Source organism: Parathielavia appendiculata, assembly GCF_033297405.1.
Source record: "Parathielavia appendiculata strain CBS 731.68 unplaced genomic scaffold N657scaffold_6, whole genome shotgun sequence".
Taxonomy (NCBI): Eukaryota; Fungi; Ascomycota; class Sordariomycetes; order Sordariales; family Chaetomiaceae; genus Parathielavia; species Parathielavia appendiculata.
In genome coordinates, this window is record NW_026944225.1 from 830,430 (window position 1) to 848,831 (window position 18,402).

Below are 18,402 nucleotides of genomic sequence, written 5' to 3' on the forward strand. Positions count from 1 at the left end.
GGAGAGTCTCCCTGAAGACGTGTTCATCTTCAATCCAGGTTTGTCCTCCTGCAGTGTCCGGGGGGCGATGACAACAACACAACCCTTGATACATCCCTAGAAAAGGAGCTACTAGCATAAGGGAAAAAACGAAGCAAAGTGACATTGCAGTGATTTCTGAAGAAACCATTCCGTGCTTCCAGGCTCGACATTGCCATGTCGAGGTCGTGACTGCGGATGCTAGAGCAATGTTATGCTTTCCTTTTCGCGTCAAGCCATGATGTCTGCCTGTGCCGAAAGTGCTGTCTCTTCTCATCAATCCCGCTTTGACCTGCTGCCAAATAGATGCCCATTGCACCGACTCAGAGTGTCTGTGTTGCTATACGGATACCATCGGGCGTATCTGAGACGCTCAATACCTGACCAAGGCAGTTTACGAGAGCACGCATGACAAGCATCAACGGCCTTAGTTCTGGCCCTGTTCAACCACCACAGAAATCATGGTGACGCTCATTTGGAGTCCATTATACTAGTACAAGGGCCTTGGCCAATGTCGCGTACAGTAACCAAGCCAGACCATGACGCCTCCCATTACCCTCCAAATTCCCAATATATAGCAGAACGATGCAGCCAGGACAGCCAGAACCCGTACTCCCTTGTCGCCTTGCAACGCCAATGCCTCAGGCGAGTGTGCCGGCCAGAAAAAATCCAGTAACATGTCTGGTTTGCGAACCACAACAGCCCATCTTCACCTCCCGCCCTTCACACCTCAAGCTTTCGATCCAACACACAAACCCGCCCAAATGCCACATGAGAGCAGCAACTATGTACCGAAGCGAAGAATCTCCCGCCCCAGACCGCCATTTTCCCATTCATTTGGCCGCCTCTTCATCTCCCTCTTCCTCATTCCCCGCAGCAGCCCTCCGCTGAGCCCAGTAAGGGGCGGAGATGAATTGAGCAGACAACCCAAGAGCAAGGAGCAACAGGAGCCGTGACTGAGGAAGTTTTGGGTTGCTTGCGGGCTACACCCACCCCGCGCCACCCCAGACACCGCGTATCCTCCGCGCCAGCTGTATGTCCTTCTGCATGATGGTGACCCGCTTGGCGTGTATCGCGCACAGGTTGGTGTCCTCAAACAGGTGCACCAAGAACGCCTCGGCGGCCTCCTGCAACGCCAGGATTGCTTGCGACTGCCACCGCAGCTCTTCGGTCGACGGCTGGTACTGGAGGGCGATTTCTCGGACCTGCGCAAAAGGGGTTGGGTGTCAGCAGGGGGACGATATAAAATAAGGGGCGGTGTGTTGAGAGCGCGGGAATGAGAAATGTGTGGTGCGTGCGTACCAATCGAGCAAAAGGCAGCTTGGACATGAGGAGATCGGTGTTGGCTTGGTAGCGGCGGATTTCTTTGAGCGCGAGAGTCCCTGGGCGGTAGCGGCGCTTCTTGGGTTGCGGGATAGGGTCGCCTGCTTTTTGGGGGGTCAGCATTCAGGCAGTATGGAAGTCATTGACGGTAAGGAGCATACGTTGTACGTCGCTTTGTCTTTGTCGCCTTTGTGCTGGTGGCGCTGGCGCTGACGCTGCTGGGGGTCGTCCTCGGGATGGAGCTGCTGATGCGCCGGAGAGTCGCTGTTTGGCTCGTTTTGGGGGCATGTTGTCAGGTTGAATGGCTCAATTGGTCCGGCGACTGAAGTTCAAAGCTATGCGACAAGTTCTTTGGTCGATCGGAAGGTGTGGGAGAGGCAATTGGAGGTTGCCGTACGGAGTCCAGGGAAGCTTTGCGACGGGACGATCCACCGAATGCAATGGTCGAGGTGGCGTAAGTTGAACCGGTGAAAGAAAAGGAGTATCGCAAGATGCTGATAGCGAGGAAGGATGCTTGTATCTAAGACCCTGATGTGGAAACGGGAATTGCTGGAATCCGGTCGTCGGGAGTGTATAGAGGGCTCAATTCGGGAGGCTGGGAGCTTTCACACTTTGGCCAGACCCGCAGACACGCGAGCAGGAGAGCTCGCGACGCGCCGGACTGACAGGGGTTTAATGGGATGGGCGCTTTGTTCAGATGGGGTGGCTGGATTTTCGGCAACAACCCAATCTCGCCAATCCACACCGCGGTTTACCATTCGTTACAGTACAGACGTACCAAGTATCGTAAATTTACGCCGCTACATACCGTACTCCTGAAATGTACAATTCATGGTGCGCAGTGGCGCAGCCACATGTTGGTGGCTTTGGCCTCATGAACCTATTCCAGCACGGATATATGCATGAGTGGCTTGGTCACCTAACTGGCGTCATCTGTGGGCCCGGTTCAGCTGTCGGCTTGCCGCCTCATGTCAAGATCGCTGATAAAGATTACGGTTTGATAGAAAGGACAGCTCAGCATCACCGCGACTGACTATCCGCCTTCCGCGCCCACTCCGTCGTTATTTGGCAAGCTGACTGCTCAGTTGGTTTGGTGCACACGTCTTACTCTTTTGACAAACGCCACATCTAAACTGCAGAATCGCATCCTGCAACTGCATTGTGCCAGCAAACCAACAGGACTCTGAAGCTACGAGATCGCAGCGAGCCTTGAACCTCACCCACCTTCCAGGTTATTCCCATACACTTCGCATCATAGCATTGCCATTCCACCCACCGCCATACTGCCATGGATCAAATGATGCCCGGCGGCGGGGTGGCCTTCCCACTCGAAACATGGTTCTGGGAGATGCCCATCGTCACCAGGTGGTGGACAACAGCTACAATCCTGACCAGCGGCCTGGTTCAGTGTAAATTCGTCACCCCGTTCCAACTCTTCTACAGCTACCGCACAGTATTCCATAAGTCGCAAGTACGTCCCGTTTTCTCCGACCGATCACACCCTGTGTTAGCGCATCCTAACTTTCAATGCCTGACAGTACTGGCGCCTGCTCACCACGTTCCTCTATTTCGGCCCCATCTCGATCGACCTCCTCTTCCACGTCTACTTCCTACAGCGCTACGCCCGCCTGCTCGAGGAGTCGTCGGGCCGTTCGCCGGCCTACTTCTCGTGGCTGCTCGTCTACGCCATGACCAGCCTGCTGCTCCTGTCGCCCTTCGTCTCGATAGCCTTCCTCGGCCAACCGCTGTCGTCGACGCTCCTCTACATCTGGTCGCGCCGCAACCCGGACACGCTCATGAGCTTCTTTGGTGTGCTCGTCTTCCGCGCACCGTACCTGCCGTGGGTCATGATGGGCCTTAGCTTCGTGATGCATGGCACTGTGCCGCTGGACGAGATCATGGGCGTGGTGATTGGCCATATTTGGTACTTCTTCAATGATGTTTATCCGCCCCTGCATGGGGGGTCGAGGCCGTTAGATCCGCCCATGTGGTGGCGGAGGTTGTTTGGTGAGTGAACTCCGCATCGTGCTGTGGCGTGCAACGTGCTGAACTAACTGGGGACAGAGGGACGACCGCGCGACGAGACCGCGAATGGTATCAACAATGAGCTTGCTGTTGCCGGAGCCGCGGTTCCGCCACCAGAAGTGCGGTGAGGCGATTGCGGGAACAAGGCATGCTACATTTGTACAGGCGGCGGTTTCGGGTAAATTCATTTGGGACGACATATTGAATCAGTTTCTGGTGCTCGGCGTTGACGAAGGTTTGCGCGCTTTAACGGAGGATATTTCCATCGGCATTACATGGAAGACGGCGTTGGGTTGGTTCGCTCTATGGAAGAAGATCATAGTACGGGCGATGAGGCAGGAACGCATCTCTGCAGCACATAAGTAGCTCTCATACAGCCAGATGCCACATCATCTCGCTTTGGGTGCTTTGCCAGTTTTGGAACGCTGAGATTTCCACACATTGCATTGGCTACACTTGGAGAAACCAGCAGCACAGACCACGAAGGGGTAGAGAACCGCACAATGTTCAAGCAGCAATCGATACGCTTAGTTGATGACCATTACCGGCCATGACGCAGATGTATTACTTTGCGTACGTGAGGTATTGCCCAACATAATCCTTCCGGTACGGGTTCTCGTCCACCTCGGCAGAACGGTTCAAGGGCGTCCACTTGGGCTCCTCTTTGAACAGGCGCATGGCATGGATGTACTATACGCTTGTCAGTATTTGTCTCGTTTACTCCAAACCGTCCAGAAGAAACCTACATTGCTCTCATCAGTGGTGAACCGATGGTAAATCCCCGCAGGCAAGATAATCAGATCATCCTGTTGAATGACCTTATCGTCAGCCCCTTCTGCATCACCGTTGAGAAGCCTACGGAAAGCTGGAAACACACAGAGAAGGGGGGGGTGGAAAACGAACCTTCTCCAAGGCAATCCTCACCCAGCGATCCCCCTTGTCCCGCACATCAAAGTACCCCCGCCCGTCCCGGACATAGCGGATCTCCTCGTCTTCGTGCAGGTGCTCGTCAAAAAACATCTTGACCTTGGCCTCGTACGCATCGCCCATCTTCTCGGGCGATACCGTGATCTCGTCCCGGTTCTTGTACCCGCGATCGGCCGCCAGCGCGTCCACCTCCGACAGCTCGGGCATGTGAAAGTATAGCACCCCAAGAGCCGAGAGTTCCGACTCAGAGAGCGGCATCTGGGAATCGTGCGGGAGGCGTTGATCGCCCTGACGGCAGTTGGTTCTTGATGTTAGTTAAGTTGGATGGAAAGGGGCTGTGCGGGGTTTATTTGGGGAGTTTGTGAAAGGTGGGATCGGCTTACGGGGAGGTCGTCGTAGTAGTAGGCCTTCATTCTGTTAAAAGTCTCTACTGTGTTGGTGAGGTTGGTGTGCCTTGGCTTGAGGGAGCTGGGTTGAGGATGAGAGCGGTAATGAAGCAGGTGAGGAGGGGTTTAAAGTTTAAATCTGGTGGTGAGGGGCATTTCACACCGGGCAACATCTCCTGCTCGGGATGGACATGATCACTTCTTACTCAGCAGCGGCACGCTTGTACATGTCGCGTTTGCATTGGCTGAAACTACTCGATCGACACTACGAGCCAGACGAAATCCCGCTTACGAAGAAAGGGGAACATATCAGGCAAGTTTGCCTCTTCTCTGGCTTTCATCAGGTGGAAATTGCGCTATTGCCTTGCAATCAATAAGGAGCAGAAGCGGGATGTGGGGTTGGAGTGCCACATTTGAAACGTGTAAGTCAGGTCACGTGGTACTCGAAACGCCACCCATGCCTCACAGTAACGACAGGAACAGTCAGCCATTTGGGCTGCGAATGAAGGGCTGGATTTAACGGGCAGAACCTCCTATTTTGCTCAGAGGGTGTTAATTTCAGAATATCACCTGCTTGAAACAACGTCTCGCCTGCGACCAAGCCTATATAGCCCAGGTCAGTTCTGAAGAGATAAGCTGCATGCCTTTCGAAGTGCAACATCTGCAATATCTGTCTCTACTAACTTCATACAGTGAGGCCTGCGGCTAGGCAATTACTCTAGCCGCTGATTGCGGGAGGCCAGATGCACTGAGGCCAGGATGGTCTCCCAATGGGAGGCTGCCGTTCAGGAAAGCCGACTGTGACGGGAGAAACGGGCAAGGAGTTGATATACCGGTATCCTCCAGCATTCGCGGAACGCCCGAGTATACTCTGTTGGGGCACTCGGTTCTCCAGCCTGTCTCGGTGTCTCGTCCAAACCGTGACTTGATGACCTTCTCGGCCACGTGGTCAAAAATGCAGGCACAGGGAGCGCCATATTCGACCGTAAACACGTCAACCGCCTTTTCGCTCCCCTCTCGGTGAATAAATGCCAGCATAAGCCTTGACTGCCTGAGAGGGCGCTCTCATATTATGGTCTGCAACCTTGTCGTGGCCGCACTGATCTTCATGGCCTGCCCCGAGAAGGTGGTCCAGTCGATCATCCCGGTACCCTTCTCGAACGCAACGTGTGTTCTCCGCACAGTGACAACCCTTGCCTGCAGCGCATAGCCGGACGGGAGCCTAGTCGATCGGACGCGGTTGCTATCCATATAGTCCAGCCAGAAGCGATAGATGTTTGGACGTTTGACCGACGAGATTGGTTGCAAGTAGATCAACTCGCGACTTCTTGTACTTTACTGCCGTTGACGTCAAACTATGCCTGATGGGGAGGAGCATGGGCGAAGCATGCAAGAAAGAAGGCACGAAATCCTATACCACCCCCCGCCTTCTCTTCTCCCTCTTCTCATCCTCCTTCTGTTCTCTTTCTGTTCCATCCCTATTCCCACAATCCACATAACCTGAGGTACGTGACAAGGATGGAATCAAGGAAAGATCTGCTTTCTGACCTTGAGTATCTCAGTGAAAAACGCCGTTTAATGCTGAAGTCAAGAATTGTGCGGTCGAGCCATGACTTGAGCGTTCACCTTTGAAGGTCGTAACTGTCGATAAGTATGTGACGAATCAAGTCGCATCAGCCAACACTCATAATGCCTTAAGGTAGGAGATCGGTTCTTCTTGTCGCATCCACTTGGGGCCAAGAACAGGTCACTGAGGATGGTTGACCTCATTCGTTGCATCTTATCACTGAGTACGAAATCAACATCTTTGTCTGATGCTTGAAGGGTATGGAGAAGCTTTGAAGGGGGAGAGTCCTAACGTCATTGAGGGTTAGGGTTTGCTAAGTAACCCCATCGGCCAAGTGCCACTTCATGCCGATGGCTCGGTCCCCCACCAAGCTTTCAACCGCCGGCCCCATCCACCATTCATCCGCATTCCTCAAATTAACATCCCAGGGTATCTGGATATCCGGACGTATGAGGCATACCATGAGCTGAACACTGCTCAGGCGGGCGCGTGCGTTTTGCCCAGCGTCGCCTCGCATTCTGAGACGTTGAATCGTAGACCTCCACAGATTCCCATTCCCTGACACTCAAAGCCCTCTACCATCGCGCTATGGATACCCGAAGTGCGAACGATGGGTCGTCGGTGGCCGGGTCCGAGGCATCCAAGATGAAGCTCCAACTGCCGGCAAGCTGCGACCCTCCACAGCCGGGGGCGCCGGTCAAGCAGCTGGTCTGGATTGTGCGTTCCTCGTGCGTTCCACACCCTTTATTACCAGCTACCTAACATCATCTCCAGGTCTTCGGCGGCACCGGCCACATGGGCCGCTCCCTTGTGAAATCGGCCCTCAGTCACGGCGACCTCGTCACCACGGTCGGACGCATCATAGAGACGCCGCCCGAGGCCATGGCGCTGCTCAACAGCGACACCTGCCTGGGCCAGCTGTGCGACGTGCGCGACGCAGCGTCCATCGCCCGTGTCATCGAGCGCACGCTCAAGCGCTTCGGCCGCATCGACTGCATCGCCAACTGCTCGGGCTACGGCGTCATCGGCGCGTGCGAGGACCAGGACGAGCACGAGCTGCGCAACCAGTTCGAGACCAACTTCATGGGTACCCTACACATTGTCCAGGCCAGCCTGCCCTACTTCCGCCAGCAGAACGGCGGCCGCTATCTCATCTTCAGCTCCACCTCGGGCGCGCTCGGCGTGCCGGGCCTGGGCCCCTACTGCGCGACAAAGTACGCCGTGGAGGGGTTGATCGAAGCGATGGCGTACGAGGTCGACCCGTTCAACATCAAAGCCACCTTAGTGGAACCCGGGCTGGTGAGGAGGGACGAGCCGGACTCCAATATGAATCCGCTGCCGACATGGGGCCATTTCCTCATCAAGCCCGCCAGCGAGGCCTACTCGCATGCGACGTCCCCCGCGCTCCACGCCAAGAGGATGGTGCAGTGGCTGGGCGACAGACAGCCGACGAGCGCGGTCAAGTGCGCCGAGCTGGTCTGGCAGCTGGGCCACTGCTCGTATCCCCCGTTGAGGTTACTGCTGGGGAGTTATGCCATCGAGAGTATCCGCGACCGGCTGAGGTCGGTGACGGAGGAGCTTGAAGACTGGAAGCATCTAAACTATCCTATCCCGCCGGATGCGCCAGTTGGTGAAAGGGAAGAGAAGACGGATAAGGAGGGAAGGAATGAGGGGGAGTATCGGGAAGAGGGCGATGACAAAACCGACAAGGACGAGAGAGAGGATCAGGAAGGGAGGGATGAGGGAGAGGACCGGGAGAAGGAGGATGATGATATGATGGAGGGGATAACCCCGGACGTGAAAGACAGCGAGGGCACATGACGAAAAGCCCTGGAGAAAGTGTGATTCCTCTGGATTTGAGGTTTTCCCTGCATTCTTGTGCATATCTCCTGTACCGCCTTGTCGCCCAGAGCTTGACTGTCCAGGTATAGACCGTAGAAGACCACCATTCATACAGATATAACGATATGGACATGTCTCCACATGTCTGCCGTAGCGTAATATAACTATCCTACAATGTGTGAGTTTCTCCCGTTAGAGCTGCTCAACCGAATAGTTTTTCTACCTTACCTACCAAGGATGTTACTAAGGTACCCGTATGATTTCCGTACCTTTTATTGCTGACGGTGTTGGGTGTACGTTCCGTATGCAAGGCGCGCGACCAGGTTATTCACGCTTAACTGCATACTGTGCCTTATGGATAATCTTATCTTTGAACATGGCTGCCCAGAGATCCATTGCTTGGCCAAAAACATTTCGGCCCCACCGGGCCAAGCATGAGGCGAAAAGGGGCACCACCAATCTTCTCCTTTGACCAGACAAGAACGACATGGGATGGTCGATTTCGTATCTGCAATTTAACAAGATTTCCATCCCCTGACACGCGTCCAGCCCACCTCGACCAACATTCCCCTTTTCCCTGGGCTTCAGGACGAGCACCTACTCCAGCGTCGAGCATTGAGTAGTGTTTCTTTGTCTTCTTTATCTTCATTCCATCGGCGGAGAGAGCATTGCAGGTCGCTTGCGCCACACCGATACTTTGCGCATTCGGAACCTAGGACGCCTTCGGACATCTTCTCTGAGAGCAAAGGTTCCGCGCCGCGCTTCCCTATTATTTGTCGCTCGTTTACTTCGCAAGTCCCGCGAATCTTACAATATGTCGAACAAGAAGAACGAGGATATCGAGATGCGGGCCGCGGAGAGCGGCAATGACTTCGAGGGTGAGAAGGATCCGTTCCTGGGCAAACCCCCTTCGCCTTCGCGGCCTCGTCGCGACAGTGGATTGGTGGCCTACATCGAGAAACTGGACCACAGTCCCGGCGCCTCTATCCTCGCGTACTGCCTGTCGTCAATCAGTATGACAGTCGTCAACAAATACGTCGTCTCCGGGTCATCGTGGAATTTGAACTTTTTCTACCTTGCTGTGCAGGTAAGTCCGCATCCGGCAGTGCTTGGCACGCAAATTGGGGCGCTGACTGTTGTTAGTCGACTGTTTGCACGCTCGCGATTGTCCTGTCCAAGCACGCTGGCCTTCTAAAGAATCTCGCGCCCTTGGACGCGACCAAGGCCAGGAAATGTGCGTCAACCAACATTGCGAGGCTACCGGTCCTTTTGGCTGATATCCATGACTAGGGTTTCCCATTTCGCTTCTCCTCGTCGGAATGATCTACACGGGCGCCAAAGCCCTCCAGTTCCTCTCGGTCCCGGTCTACACCATTTTCAAGAATTTGACAATTATTGTCATCGCTTACGGAGAGGTGCTCTGGTTCGGTGGCAGCGTCACCCCTCTCACGCTGCTGTCCTTCGGCTTGATGGTGCTCAGCTCTGTCGTTGCTGCCTGGGCTGATATCCAGGCCGCCATTAGCGGCGCCCACTCGGTCGAGGCTTCGGATGCTCTCGCTACCCTGAACGCCGGTTATGCGTGGATGGGTTTGAATGTTGTCTGCTCTTCGTCCTTCGTGCTTGGGATGCGCAAGGTCATCAAGAAGATGAACTTTAAGGACTACGACAGTAAGTCGAGTTTCCTGGTACAAGAGGAAAACAGGACCGCTGACCTGGAGTCCAGCCATGTTCTACAACAATCTCCTCACTATCCCCGTTCTCGTTGTCTGCTCGCTACTGGTCGAGGACTGGTCCGCCGAGAACCTTGCCAGGAACTTCCCCGAAGAGACGCGCAACAAGATGATTATCGGCATGGTCTACTCGGGCCTGGCCGCCATCTTCATATCGTACTGCTCCGCTTGGTGCATCCGTGTCACCTCCTCGACTACGTACTCGATGGTCGGCGCTCTGAACAAGCTCCCCATCGCCATCAGCGGTTTGATCTTCTTTGATGCGCCGATCACCTTTGGCAGTGTCACGGCTATCTTTATCGGCTTCGTCAGCGGTCTCGTCTATGCCTGGGCCAAGGTCCGTCAAAAGGCCCAGGACGTTGGCATCCTGCCTACCAGCAACAAGCCCACGATGAGCGCCAGCGCGCAGAGCAACAGGGACGCCGCCAACTCTTGAAGCGCGAGGCATCAGTCCACTGTGCTAACGCGAGCTCTTCACAGCGCACCTGAAGCGCCAGAGCCAAGAGGCTGAGCGGCGACATGCCCGCCGTCACAGCCTTTGAAACGTATCTTTCTCCGAGGCAGTCAGGACTCTTGACCACTTTCCCTTCCCACTTCATTCGTGTAATCACTTGATTTTTCTCTTACCAAGCCCATTTTCTCTAAGCCCTTTTAGTGGTTGATCTACTTTCCAGCATAGAGCCTTGGCAAACGATAGTGAGGGTTTTTGTTCGGTTTCTTTGATTTCGTTTTCCTAAAACGGCGTACCTGAATGTTCGCTCCAGAGGCAAGGCTCTTGAAGATAAACGCGTGCATGACTGGCGTTTTGGGATGTGGGACAAGCAAGGTTCTAGTGGACGGTCTTTTCCAAGATCGAGTCGTTTGGATGATAGGGATGGTGTCGGGTTTTAGAAGTTGGGAGGAGGGATGAGCGGTGGGAGGTATTCTGGTGGCCATGTCGGGTGCTGACGACGGGTAAGTTGATAGTGATGTACGGAGTAAAGACAAATGTCGACCGAACACCGAGTGTCGATGTCAAAGTGTTGACATGTTCTCAAGCATAACCAATTGCGATGCACCCACAGACGGCCCAAGTAAGCCGGGCAAGGACCGATGAGTGTGATGTTCATGTTGAGAAACTATTATGATGACATACAGACGCTACCCATACCTGCGCTTTCTCAAACCCCCTGTGCAGCCCCCTGGTATCATTGTGCGACTACCTAGCTTGCCACACCCCAACAATCAACTTCCCAAAAGCGTACACTTTCCAGTGCCAGCCACCAAACCCACGGTATTCAAACGTTCTCAAGAAGAACCTTTCCCAAACGCCGAGCCTGGCACCAATGCATTCCGACTCTCGCTCAATACCCACAGGCTCCTGTACCACATCACGGCCCCGGCACCCAACAAGAAATAGTATGCCATCGACCACAAGATGCTGGCCCTCTCCACACCCCGCCGCCGCTGCTGCTGCTGCTGCCGTCCTCCTCCTCCATTCTCCCCAACATCTCCGCCCGCCAGCACCGGCACGGGCTCCACCCTTCCCCAAACCTGGGGCAGGCCCAGGCAGTTGCAAAAGGCGTGGACGGCGCACACGGCGGCAAGCGAGCCCGTGCGCAGGAACAGGAAGGTCGCGTACGCGCCGAAAACGGTGGTGAAGGCGAACTGGAAGAGCGAGCGGGCCAGGGCCCTGGCGGCAGGGACCTGCGGGTTCGAGAGACGGAACTCGTAGAAGTGGTGCACGTGCGCCAGGCCGAAGACGATGGGCGTCAGGAAGATGGTGTGCCGCAGCGGTGACTGGGCGATGAGCATCAGGGGGATGGAGGCGGTGCGGAAGAGGACTTCTTCGGTTATTGGGCCCTGGAAGTGCAAAAAATTGGCGTTAGTTGGGGGTGTATACAGGGAGGAAGGGCCAGAAAGAACGCACGGCGACAATGTTGCGCCAGGTTGTCCATTCCTCCCAGACTTCCTTGAGCGGCGCCAGCCGAATCCAGTCTGCCCAGCCGCGCTCAACGACGAGGTAGCTGAACAGCGGCCCCGTGAATAGCAGGGCCGTGAGGAACAGCACCCGCAGAGAGTCCCACAGCGCGAGCGGCCAGAGGCCGAGATGGTGCAGCGCCTCACGCGGGGTTATGGTGTGGCCGTCGTCCGGGCGGGGGTGCGTGAGCACCAGGTAGGTGACGCCCGTGCAGAGGAGACATGACAGCGTCACAGAGCGGATGCGGGCGCGGATAACTGACGGCGCATCCCGAGAAAGGGTTGAGGATGGGCGGGTGGCGGGCGACAGGTAGAAGGGGACGAAGTAGACGAGCGCGTAGAGGACGAGGAGGAAGACGGCCGTGCGGGGACTAATTGGCGGGGGTGGAGGCGCGGCATCTGTGTTGAGTTGTCAGGACACGGCTGTGTTTCAGAAGCAACACGTGGTGTGGAAGATGGAAGTACTTGCCCTTGTGCCAGGGGTTGAGCTTGCGGAGCGCGTCGCCTATGGCAGGCATACTGAGATGCTGCTGACGATACTTTGTGCGCCTTTGTAGTACTTGGGTGTAACCAGACCTGCGCACAACGGGCCGCAGTCAGGGGCTACGGGCTGGCCGCACTCCTGCTTAGACGCCGTCAGAGAAGCGCGTCTGACGCTGTGTACCGCAAACCCGACAGGCGGAAACTGGAAGGAGAGAGTGGTGGTGTGGGATTGGGCCGTTTCAGCGAATCGCAGAGTGTAAGGATGTGCGGCTGCTCCCGTGCTCCACCAATTCTTGTCTGCGGCACCTACTCTTGGACTTGATACGCCGGGACAGGAGAGCCTTTAGGTTTGGGGGATGCAATTGTTCTGGAGAAGCCTTTCGGCGGGAGACAATTTCATGTCAAGCTTTTCCGGCGCCGAGTCGCCTTGATTACCTTAGGGCTGGGCAGGACGGAATTTGGCAATGGCATTCCGTAGGGGCCCCTTTCCCAATGCGGCATGTAGGTATTGTCAGTTTTGAAAACAATGCGAAGCAGCCATTCGGCCCCAGTTTCACCTCTGGTTTGCTTGGATCTAGATTCGCGGCAAAATTGTTGGACTGTAGACAGGGCGGCACAATCGCACCAGTTGGGCAACCTACTGTACCTTACCGATATCAATTCCCCCGTACTCCCCACAACCGGCAGCTCCCATCAACTGAAGAAGCGTGCAGTCGGGATATGTGGTTGGAGGTGTCAGCCACACACGGCAAGACAACACAGATTGGGCGCGAAAGAACGCGAATCAAGTGACGCGCCATCCCCATCTTCGGAAGCGTTTGATTTGCCGCCCCGCCGGGCGTGTGTGGCACTCGCAGCCAAGCTTGCGGCTTGCATCTGCGCTTCCCAATTGCTGCCACCACCGTTGAACACGTAGCTGGGACCCATCTCGTCCGCATGGCTTTCGCCGCATGCCATCGCCGGCCAGACGGTCCGCAAGGAAAAAGGGGAAGTGGGTGTGTGATCCTCCAATTGAAGTTTTCATTGCGTTGTCGGAGTCCAGGTCGACGAGTAGGTTGCGACCGAGACATGGCGGTCTTGCGGTCTTCAACAGCGAGCTGTCTCTCGGGCGCCACATGCTGTGAGACGCTGCGCAAAATTTGACGTTCTGCGCAAAGCTGCAGCCCCCGCGCAGTGCTCGGCGAGCCGCTTCTCGAGGGGGGTCATAGTGCCCTATGATTCTAGGCTTGATTTCGCATATCGAATTCAGGAGTGCAGCAGCACGTCGTTTATAGTGTCGATTTTGGCATCTTCTCGGTCGCACCAAGTGCTGGCCGCAGAACCATGACCCGACCAGTCGGTGACATTGTCAAGGACAGCGGCTCCTCATGTCTCGCCGGTGGAGACCATAAGACAGATAGATGACCGGATGATGTCCAGTGCTTTTGGAATCCTCTGGACAGGGTGAAGGTGCTAGTAAAACTCTTGCGCGCTTTTCCCAAAGCGGCAAACAGTCGGGGCTAGACTAACCCAATTAGGCACCGCGAGCCTGCAGGTTCACGCAGCAACTGCCTGGGCCTGCCTATCGCAGGCCGGCAACTCGTGGGACGCGAAATTGGACTTTTTCAGCCTTGCTCTGAGCGCTGCAGCGGTCTGGTTTTGTCGGTTGCTCCTTTCCTGTGCAGCAGAGGGGGATTCCGCTGGCTTCCAGTTTCGAGCCGGTCAATGGGCCATGCTGTGCTGCTTGGTACGCAATTCGTGGCTGTTCTCTGCGGGAATCTTTACGAGCGTGGAATTGCTTCGACAGCTTTTCTCCGAGCACTCCACGAGTGAGTTCCCTTCCAATTTCCCTATCCCAAGGCGAAACACCAAAGGAGCAGCTAGGTGCTGGCCGAGATAGGCGCCCTTGTCCGCCATCCGCCCGTCCAATTTTCGGCACCGCATAGCAACCCATTGGCCCCGGGTGCTTCGACAGACGCCCGGCTGTCGCCTGCCTACATGCTCAATTGATATTTGCCTTTGGCCATCTCGCCATCTGCATTCTTGTCTATCCTTAACCACCTGGATTTTCCTGTTTCTCTTCAGCTCACTCCTTATTGCTTGTTGCTGCTGCCGGGTAGCTGCCCAATATCCTTAATCTTTTTTCTTCTCTGTACGACGACGACCTCGATCGCCCTCTCCCGGCCCCGCAAGTTCCGACTGAGATTCAACTCATTGAGTCCCCTCAAGTGGTTGCAAGCGACGGGCGACGCCGTCTACTTATTAGCGAGACCGAACGACGCTACTCTCTCGACAACGACCTGCACTCGACCCTGGTTTCGACGACACAGCTCGCCTCGCTGGATTTCCGTCGGATAACACGCATGACACAGACATGGAACGAATCTGAATGCCCAGCTTGTAGACTGCGAGCGGGATTTGAAGGATCGATACGCTCCCGGCCTCGAGCGCCGGATGTCTCAGAGCCATGCCGGGGCCACCAGACCGACATGGCCCGACGACAACGCTCCACGAGCGATCCAACTCGCAAAACAATAAACCGGGCATCCGCCTCGTCCCCTACTCTCCGCCCCGACTCGACCCCGAAAACCGGGCGGCAAGTCAGGCGTCATCCCGCGAGAATGCAGGCAGTCGGTGCTCTGGGAATTACGACGACAAGACGGGTGGCAATGCTGAGCACTCGAGACGTCCGAGCTGGAGGGATGAGGTGACAGAGGGCCGTGTTGGGAGTCTTGGGTTGCCGTCACCGACTGCGCCGGCTTTCTCATTGGCGAAGTCCAGGGATCCGAGGGTTTCAGGAGTGAAACCTCGGGCCAGCCCCTCGGACCTCAGCCCCGCTGGGCCAACCACACCTCATCTAAGCTCAGCATCTGAAGTCCCAGCCAATATCGCGAGCCATAATGTGTCGGAGCCGCGGCGCTCCCGCGCCGATGACACTCCGTCACCAGCTTCAGCCACAGCCCAGCGCCCGCGTTCGCTGTCCCGTCGACGCAACCTGCGGCTCGCAGTCCACCCAAACGGGACCTTCTCGCTGGTTCCCGAGGAGCCGCAATCCGGCGTCTCTGACGGCAGCTTGACATCACCTAATCCGTCGTACGCGTCGAGAACACCGAGCGCCCAGGACCGCCCGTCCACGGACACGTGGAGCGATCACCGTGCGAGCACTCCGTTGACGGGCGCAAGCACCGTTATCCTGGACCAGAGCTTTTCCGAGCTAGAAAAGCTGCCTTATTCAACGTCATCGTCTCGCCGTTCCTCAACCACACAGTTAGCCGAGGACCCTACTTCTTCATCGCCCTGGAACTACCGTCTTGTCGGGGGCCTGCGAAAAGTACCCGCGACACCCGACACCAAAGGGAGGCAGCCGTTGTACAGTTCATCGACATCAACATCCGAGACGCAGCTGGCTCCGCTACCGGAAGCTTCCACGGCCATCGACGACGAAGAACAGGAGAATGCACCTACACGAGCAGTGATACCAAAAACGTCTTTGACATCCGTCGCATCCAATCAGACCATCGAGACTGTCTCCGAGGCGACAAACTATAAAGTCTACGGCCGCGGGTCTGTCGCCCAAGAGTCCAGCGATAGTCTCGTCTTCAACTCACCAGGCCCCTCTAATTGGGAAGTCTTGGGCCAGTCATCTCCTGCCACGGCATATCCGAGTAGTCCCGCCACAGTCTCGCTCGGCGGCAACGAAAACTACGTTCTACACGGTGCTCCGTCGGTGTCTCCTTCATCGTCCCTCGTTACCATTTCCAAACAGCCACGCCCCGTTTACTCTCAAGAGAGTTTGGTTGTTGCCCCTCTGAGACCGGCGAAAAAGAGATCGCACGAAAGATTCGGCTACTACAAACAGCGGTCTCGAGAAACCCTCCGGTCTCGCACGGGATCTGTTCAGTCGCTCAAGAGCTTGTCATCCGTAATTGCCAGCCAGGACCCCGCTCAAGCGCTTCTGACGACGCCTGTGGTACTCAACCTCGGCGGATCAGCAACCCAACGCTTCCCATGGTCCGTTCCACAGAGGTCTGGATCCAGTTCCTCCAATCCCCAGGGCGCCATCGCCTTCAGGCCGCCGGCCCCGATGCTGCCGTTCCAACCCCACCAATGGAGTTCCCAGCTGTCCACAGTCATGTCCGAAAGCGAAGGAGGTAGCGACCTGGCGCGTTCCGTCTCTCCCCTGTCGGACGGGAGCGGACACCATCGCCGCCAGAGCAGCACCGGCTGGGTGGGTTCCATGCACAGTCGCCAGATGGCGAGCATATCTTCGTCCATAGCTGGACAGCTAGAGGAGGCTGCGGGTCCCTCGGGTAGCGACTCGCTCGAGAAGCCACAGCCCAGCTACGCAAGAGCGGGGCCCTCGCAGATCCGCATGGTGCGCGACCAAGACGAGCATGGTGATGGCTTGGCGGATTTGGAACACCGACCATCAAAGACGGGACTGGCCGCCCTCTTCAATAACAGCTCGAGCTGGAACCTCCATTCCAACGCCAGCTCTCGTACCAACAGTTTCACCTCGTCGATCCCGGCTTGGGCCAGGTAAGCAAGCGAGAGGTGCCTTTGCTGATGAGCTGTGATATGCTGACACATGTCCCCAGAGTCTATTACGGCTCCGGCGAACGACGATTTCTTGGCCGTCGTCCCTCCTTCTTGACCATCTCCGACGGTGGAGATAGCCGGCCTCCGAGTTCGTACCTCCCCGGTTCCCGCAGCGGGTCCCCGAACTCGGACAACTTTCCTCAGGCCATCTTCAGCCCGCGGAAGCGGGCGAGAGAAATCCAACCGACGACGATTCAGCAGTCTGCCCCTGAGGAGGCCTCCATGGAGATCTCTCCGGCCCCCTCCCAGGGTCAGGACTACCGCAGCTTCCGGGCGCCGAAACAGAAGACGTCGAGCATCTGGTCTCCGCATCTCCAGGTGGATCGTCGGGCAACTGGGTACAGTGTGTGGGATCCGCCGAGCGTGAGCTGGTCAGCCGACAGTGGCGTTTTGGGCAAAAGGAATGTCCAGGTGATATTGTTCACTCTTGGATTTTTGCTCCCTTTCGGTACGTCTTCCTGTGCAGTTCAAAAGTCTCTCGTCCAGTCGTCTAACTTACCGTCCAGCTTGGATGGTTGCCGCATTCCTTCCTTTGCCGCCCATCCCCGAGCTGCACATGTCTGACGTAGAGAACAACGGTCCTGCTCCTTCCGCCTCCAAGTACAGAAAATACGTCATGGAGGAGACGAGATATGAGAGCGCCAGATGGTGGCGTAACCTTAATCGGGTCATGTCGTTTATTGGTCTGCTCATCATCGGAGCCGTTGTCGCGCTCGGAGTCGTTGGCGGGCGACAGGGATGGGCGCGGAGGTGACAAATTCACCCGCACAGTACCACCACCACCTGCCAAATGTTCAATCTTCAACAACTAAGCACTCACACCTTGTTTCGGTCCTGCTGTACCTACGCCTAACGACCACATATTCTCCTCCTTCAGTTCACACACGCCTGCCTTTCAAGGCACGACACTTACGACGCATCCCACGATGGACGGGAGATTCTCGATTTTCCACGCCTAACGGTAACATAACGCCGGGGTTGCTTTCACTCACCAAATCGTCTCGAACATGGCGTCACCTTTCCAACCCTCCTTGCCCAGGCACCACGACCTGGTTCGCCCCCCCTTCCTCCCTCCTTACTAGCCTTTATCTGGTAAAGGCAATAACGACATTTCTATTCTGATCAGCTACATATTCCTTGTTCGCAATTTGTATCCCACCAATATCTTTTCTTCATCTCTAATAGAGACAGGGGAGAAGGGTTCTTGAGTTGGCTGGGACCCGGTGCCGAGATAGGGGCCGCTTGGCTGATTACTCAATTTCTTACCTTCATCGTCTTTGGAGTCGGGGTGGGATCAAATTTTCAAAGCGTAGGAAGGAGTGTTGTCTCACACGCATGGTGTTTTTCATGGCGGTGTTTCGTGCGTCAATGACACCGACACACTCTTTCTGGCTTTCTGAATATCTGTCATGGGGGGGATCTAAAAAGAAACGCCACATGATGATGATGATGATACCTACTTTCATTCTGCCTAGAGCTTACGGCCGTCGCAACGAGACTCCTGGCTCTCGAACCACTACACTTACACTTAGTGTCTAAACTAGTTTTCTCCTTGCACGCCTTT

The 18,402-nt window shown here is 55.9% G+C and overlaps 7 protein-coding genes across 7 annotated transcripts; 4 read left to right on the plus strand and 3 right to left on the minus strand.

Moving 5' to 3' along the window:
* Positions 1-1,001: 1,001 nt before the first annotated feature.
* N657DRAFT_716954 (histone H3-like protein) lies at positions 1,002-1,832 on the minus strand (the record flags this gene model as incomplete). The annotated part of the gene is made up of 3 exons (XM_062797484.1): positions 1,503-1,832; positions 1,321-1,445; positions 1,002-1,223 (listed from the first exon to the last, which is right to left on the minus strand). Exons 1-3 carry the CDS (start codon positions 1,627-1,629, stop codon positions 1,002-1,004), a joined length of 474 nt encoding a protein of 157 aa, XP_062647525.1. The 5' UTR covers positions 1,630-1,832.
* A 797-nt stretch (positions 1,833-2,629) lies between these two features.
* N657DRAFT_573124 (DER1-domain-containing protein) lies at positions 2,630-3,494 on the plus strand (the record flags this gene model as incomplete). Its single annotated transcript, XM_062788939.1, has 3 exons — positions 2,630-2,812; positions 2,880-3,348; positions 3,406-3,494. The coding sequence occupies 3 exons, from the start codon at positions 2,630-2,632 to the stop codon at positions 3,492-3,494; spliced, it is 741 nt and encodes a 246-aa protein (XP_062647526.1).
* A 337-nt stretch (positions 3,495-3,831) lies between these two features.
* N657DRAFT_424145 (Acireductone dioxygenase) lies at positions 3,832-5,095 on the minus strand. The gene is made up of 4 exons (XM_062787310.1): positions 4,677-5,095; positions 4,270-4,581; positions 4,113-4,172; positions 3,832-4,056 (listed from the first exon to the last, which is right to left on the minus strand). Exons 1-4 carry the CDS (start codon positions 4,704-4,706, stop codon positions 3,931-3,933), a joined length of 528 nt encoding a protein of 175 aa, XP_062647527.1. The 5' UTR covers positions 4,707-5,095; the 3' UTR covers positions 3,832-3,930.
* A 1,472-nt stretch (positions 5,096-6,567) lies between these two features.
* N657DRAFT_618796 (NAD(P)-binding protein) lies at positions 6,568-8,254 on the plus strand. Its single transcript, XM_062790552.1, has 2 exons — positions 6,568-6,963; positions 7,021-8,254. Exons 1-2 carry the CDS (start codon positions 6,835-6,837, stop codon positions 8,065-8,067), a joined length of 1,176 nt encoding a protein of 391 aa, XP_062647528.1. The 5' UTR covers positions 6,568-6,834; the 3' UTR covers positions 8,068-8,254.
* Positions 8,255-8,902: 648 nt separating this feature from the next.
* On the plus strand, positions 8,903-10,254 carry N657DRAFT_633964 (UDP-galactose transporter; the record flags this gene model as incomplete). Its single annotated transcript, XM_062791245.1, has 4 exons — positions 8,903-9,175; positions 9,232-9,322; positions 9,379-9,756; positions 9,812-10,254. 4 exons carry the CDS (start codon positions 8,903-8,905, stop codon positions 10,252-10,254), a joined length of 1,185 nt encoding a protein of 394 aa, XP_062647529.1.
* A 638-nt stretch (positions 10,255-10,892) lies between these two features.
* Positions 10,893-12,638, minus strand: N657DRAFT_645349 (uncharacterized protein). Its single transcript, XM_062792934.1, has 3 exons — positions 12,247-12,638; positions 11,728-12,176; positions 10,893-11,660 (listed from the first exon to the last, which is right to left on the minus strand). The coding sequence occupies exons 1-3, from the start codon at positions 12,293-12,295 to the stop codon at positions 11,106-11,108; spliced, it is 1,053 nt and encodes a 350-aa protein (XP_062647530.1). The 5' UTR covers positions 12,296-12,638; the 3' UTR covers positions 10,893-11,105.
* A 2,068-nt stretch (positions 12,639-14,706) lies between these two features.
* On the plus strand, positions 14,707-17,592 carry N657DRAFT_572942 (uncharacterized protein; the record flags this gene model as incomplete). Its single annotated transcript, XM_062788922.1, has 3 exons — positions 14,707-16,778; positions 16,838-17,286; positions 17,345-17,592. The coding sequence occupies 3 exons, from the start codon at positions 14,707-14,709 to the stop codon at positions 17,590-17,592; spliced, it is 2,769 nt and encodes a 922-aa protein (XP_062647531.1).
* Between the last annotated feature and the right edge of the window lie 810 nt (positions 17,593-18,402).

Excerpts from the sequence above, each read along its gene's own strand:
- N657DRAFT_424145 (XM_062787310.1), bottom strand. The coding sequence starts at position 4,706 with ATGAAGGCCTACTACTACGACGACCTCCCC. Across the intron at positions 4,582-4,676 it reads ACTACTACGACGACCTCCCC|GGCGATCAACGCCTCCCGCA; the intron begins GTAAGCCGATCC and ends AACTGCCGTCAG. Across the intron at positions 4,173-4,269 it reads TGAGGATTGCCTTGGAGAAG|GATGATCTGATTATCTTGCC; the intron begins GTTCGTTTTCCA and ends GTCATTCAACAG.
- N657DRAFT_618796 (XM_062790552.1), top strand. The coding sequence starts at position 6,835 with ATGGATACCCGAAGTGCGAACGATGGGTCGTCGGTGGCCGGGTCCGAG. Across the intron at positions 6,964-7,020 it reads TCAAGCAGCTGGTCTGGATT|GTCTTCGGCGGCACCGGCCA; the intron begins GTGCGTTCCTCG and ends CATCATCTCCAG.
- N657DRAFT_645349 (XM_062792934.1), bottom strand. The coding sequence starts at position 12,295 with ATGCCTGCCATAGGCGACGCGCTCCGCAAGCTCAACCCCTGGCACAAG. Across the intron at positions 12,177-12,246 it reads GCTCAACCCCTGGCACAAGG|ATGCCGCGCCTCCACCCCCG; the intron begins GCAAGTACTTCC and ends AACTCAACACAG. Across the intron at positions 11,661-11,727 it reads CCTGGCGCAACATTGTCGCC|GGCCCAATAACCGAAGAAGT; the intron begins GTGCGTTCTTTC and ends TTGCACTTCCAG.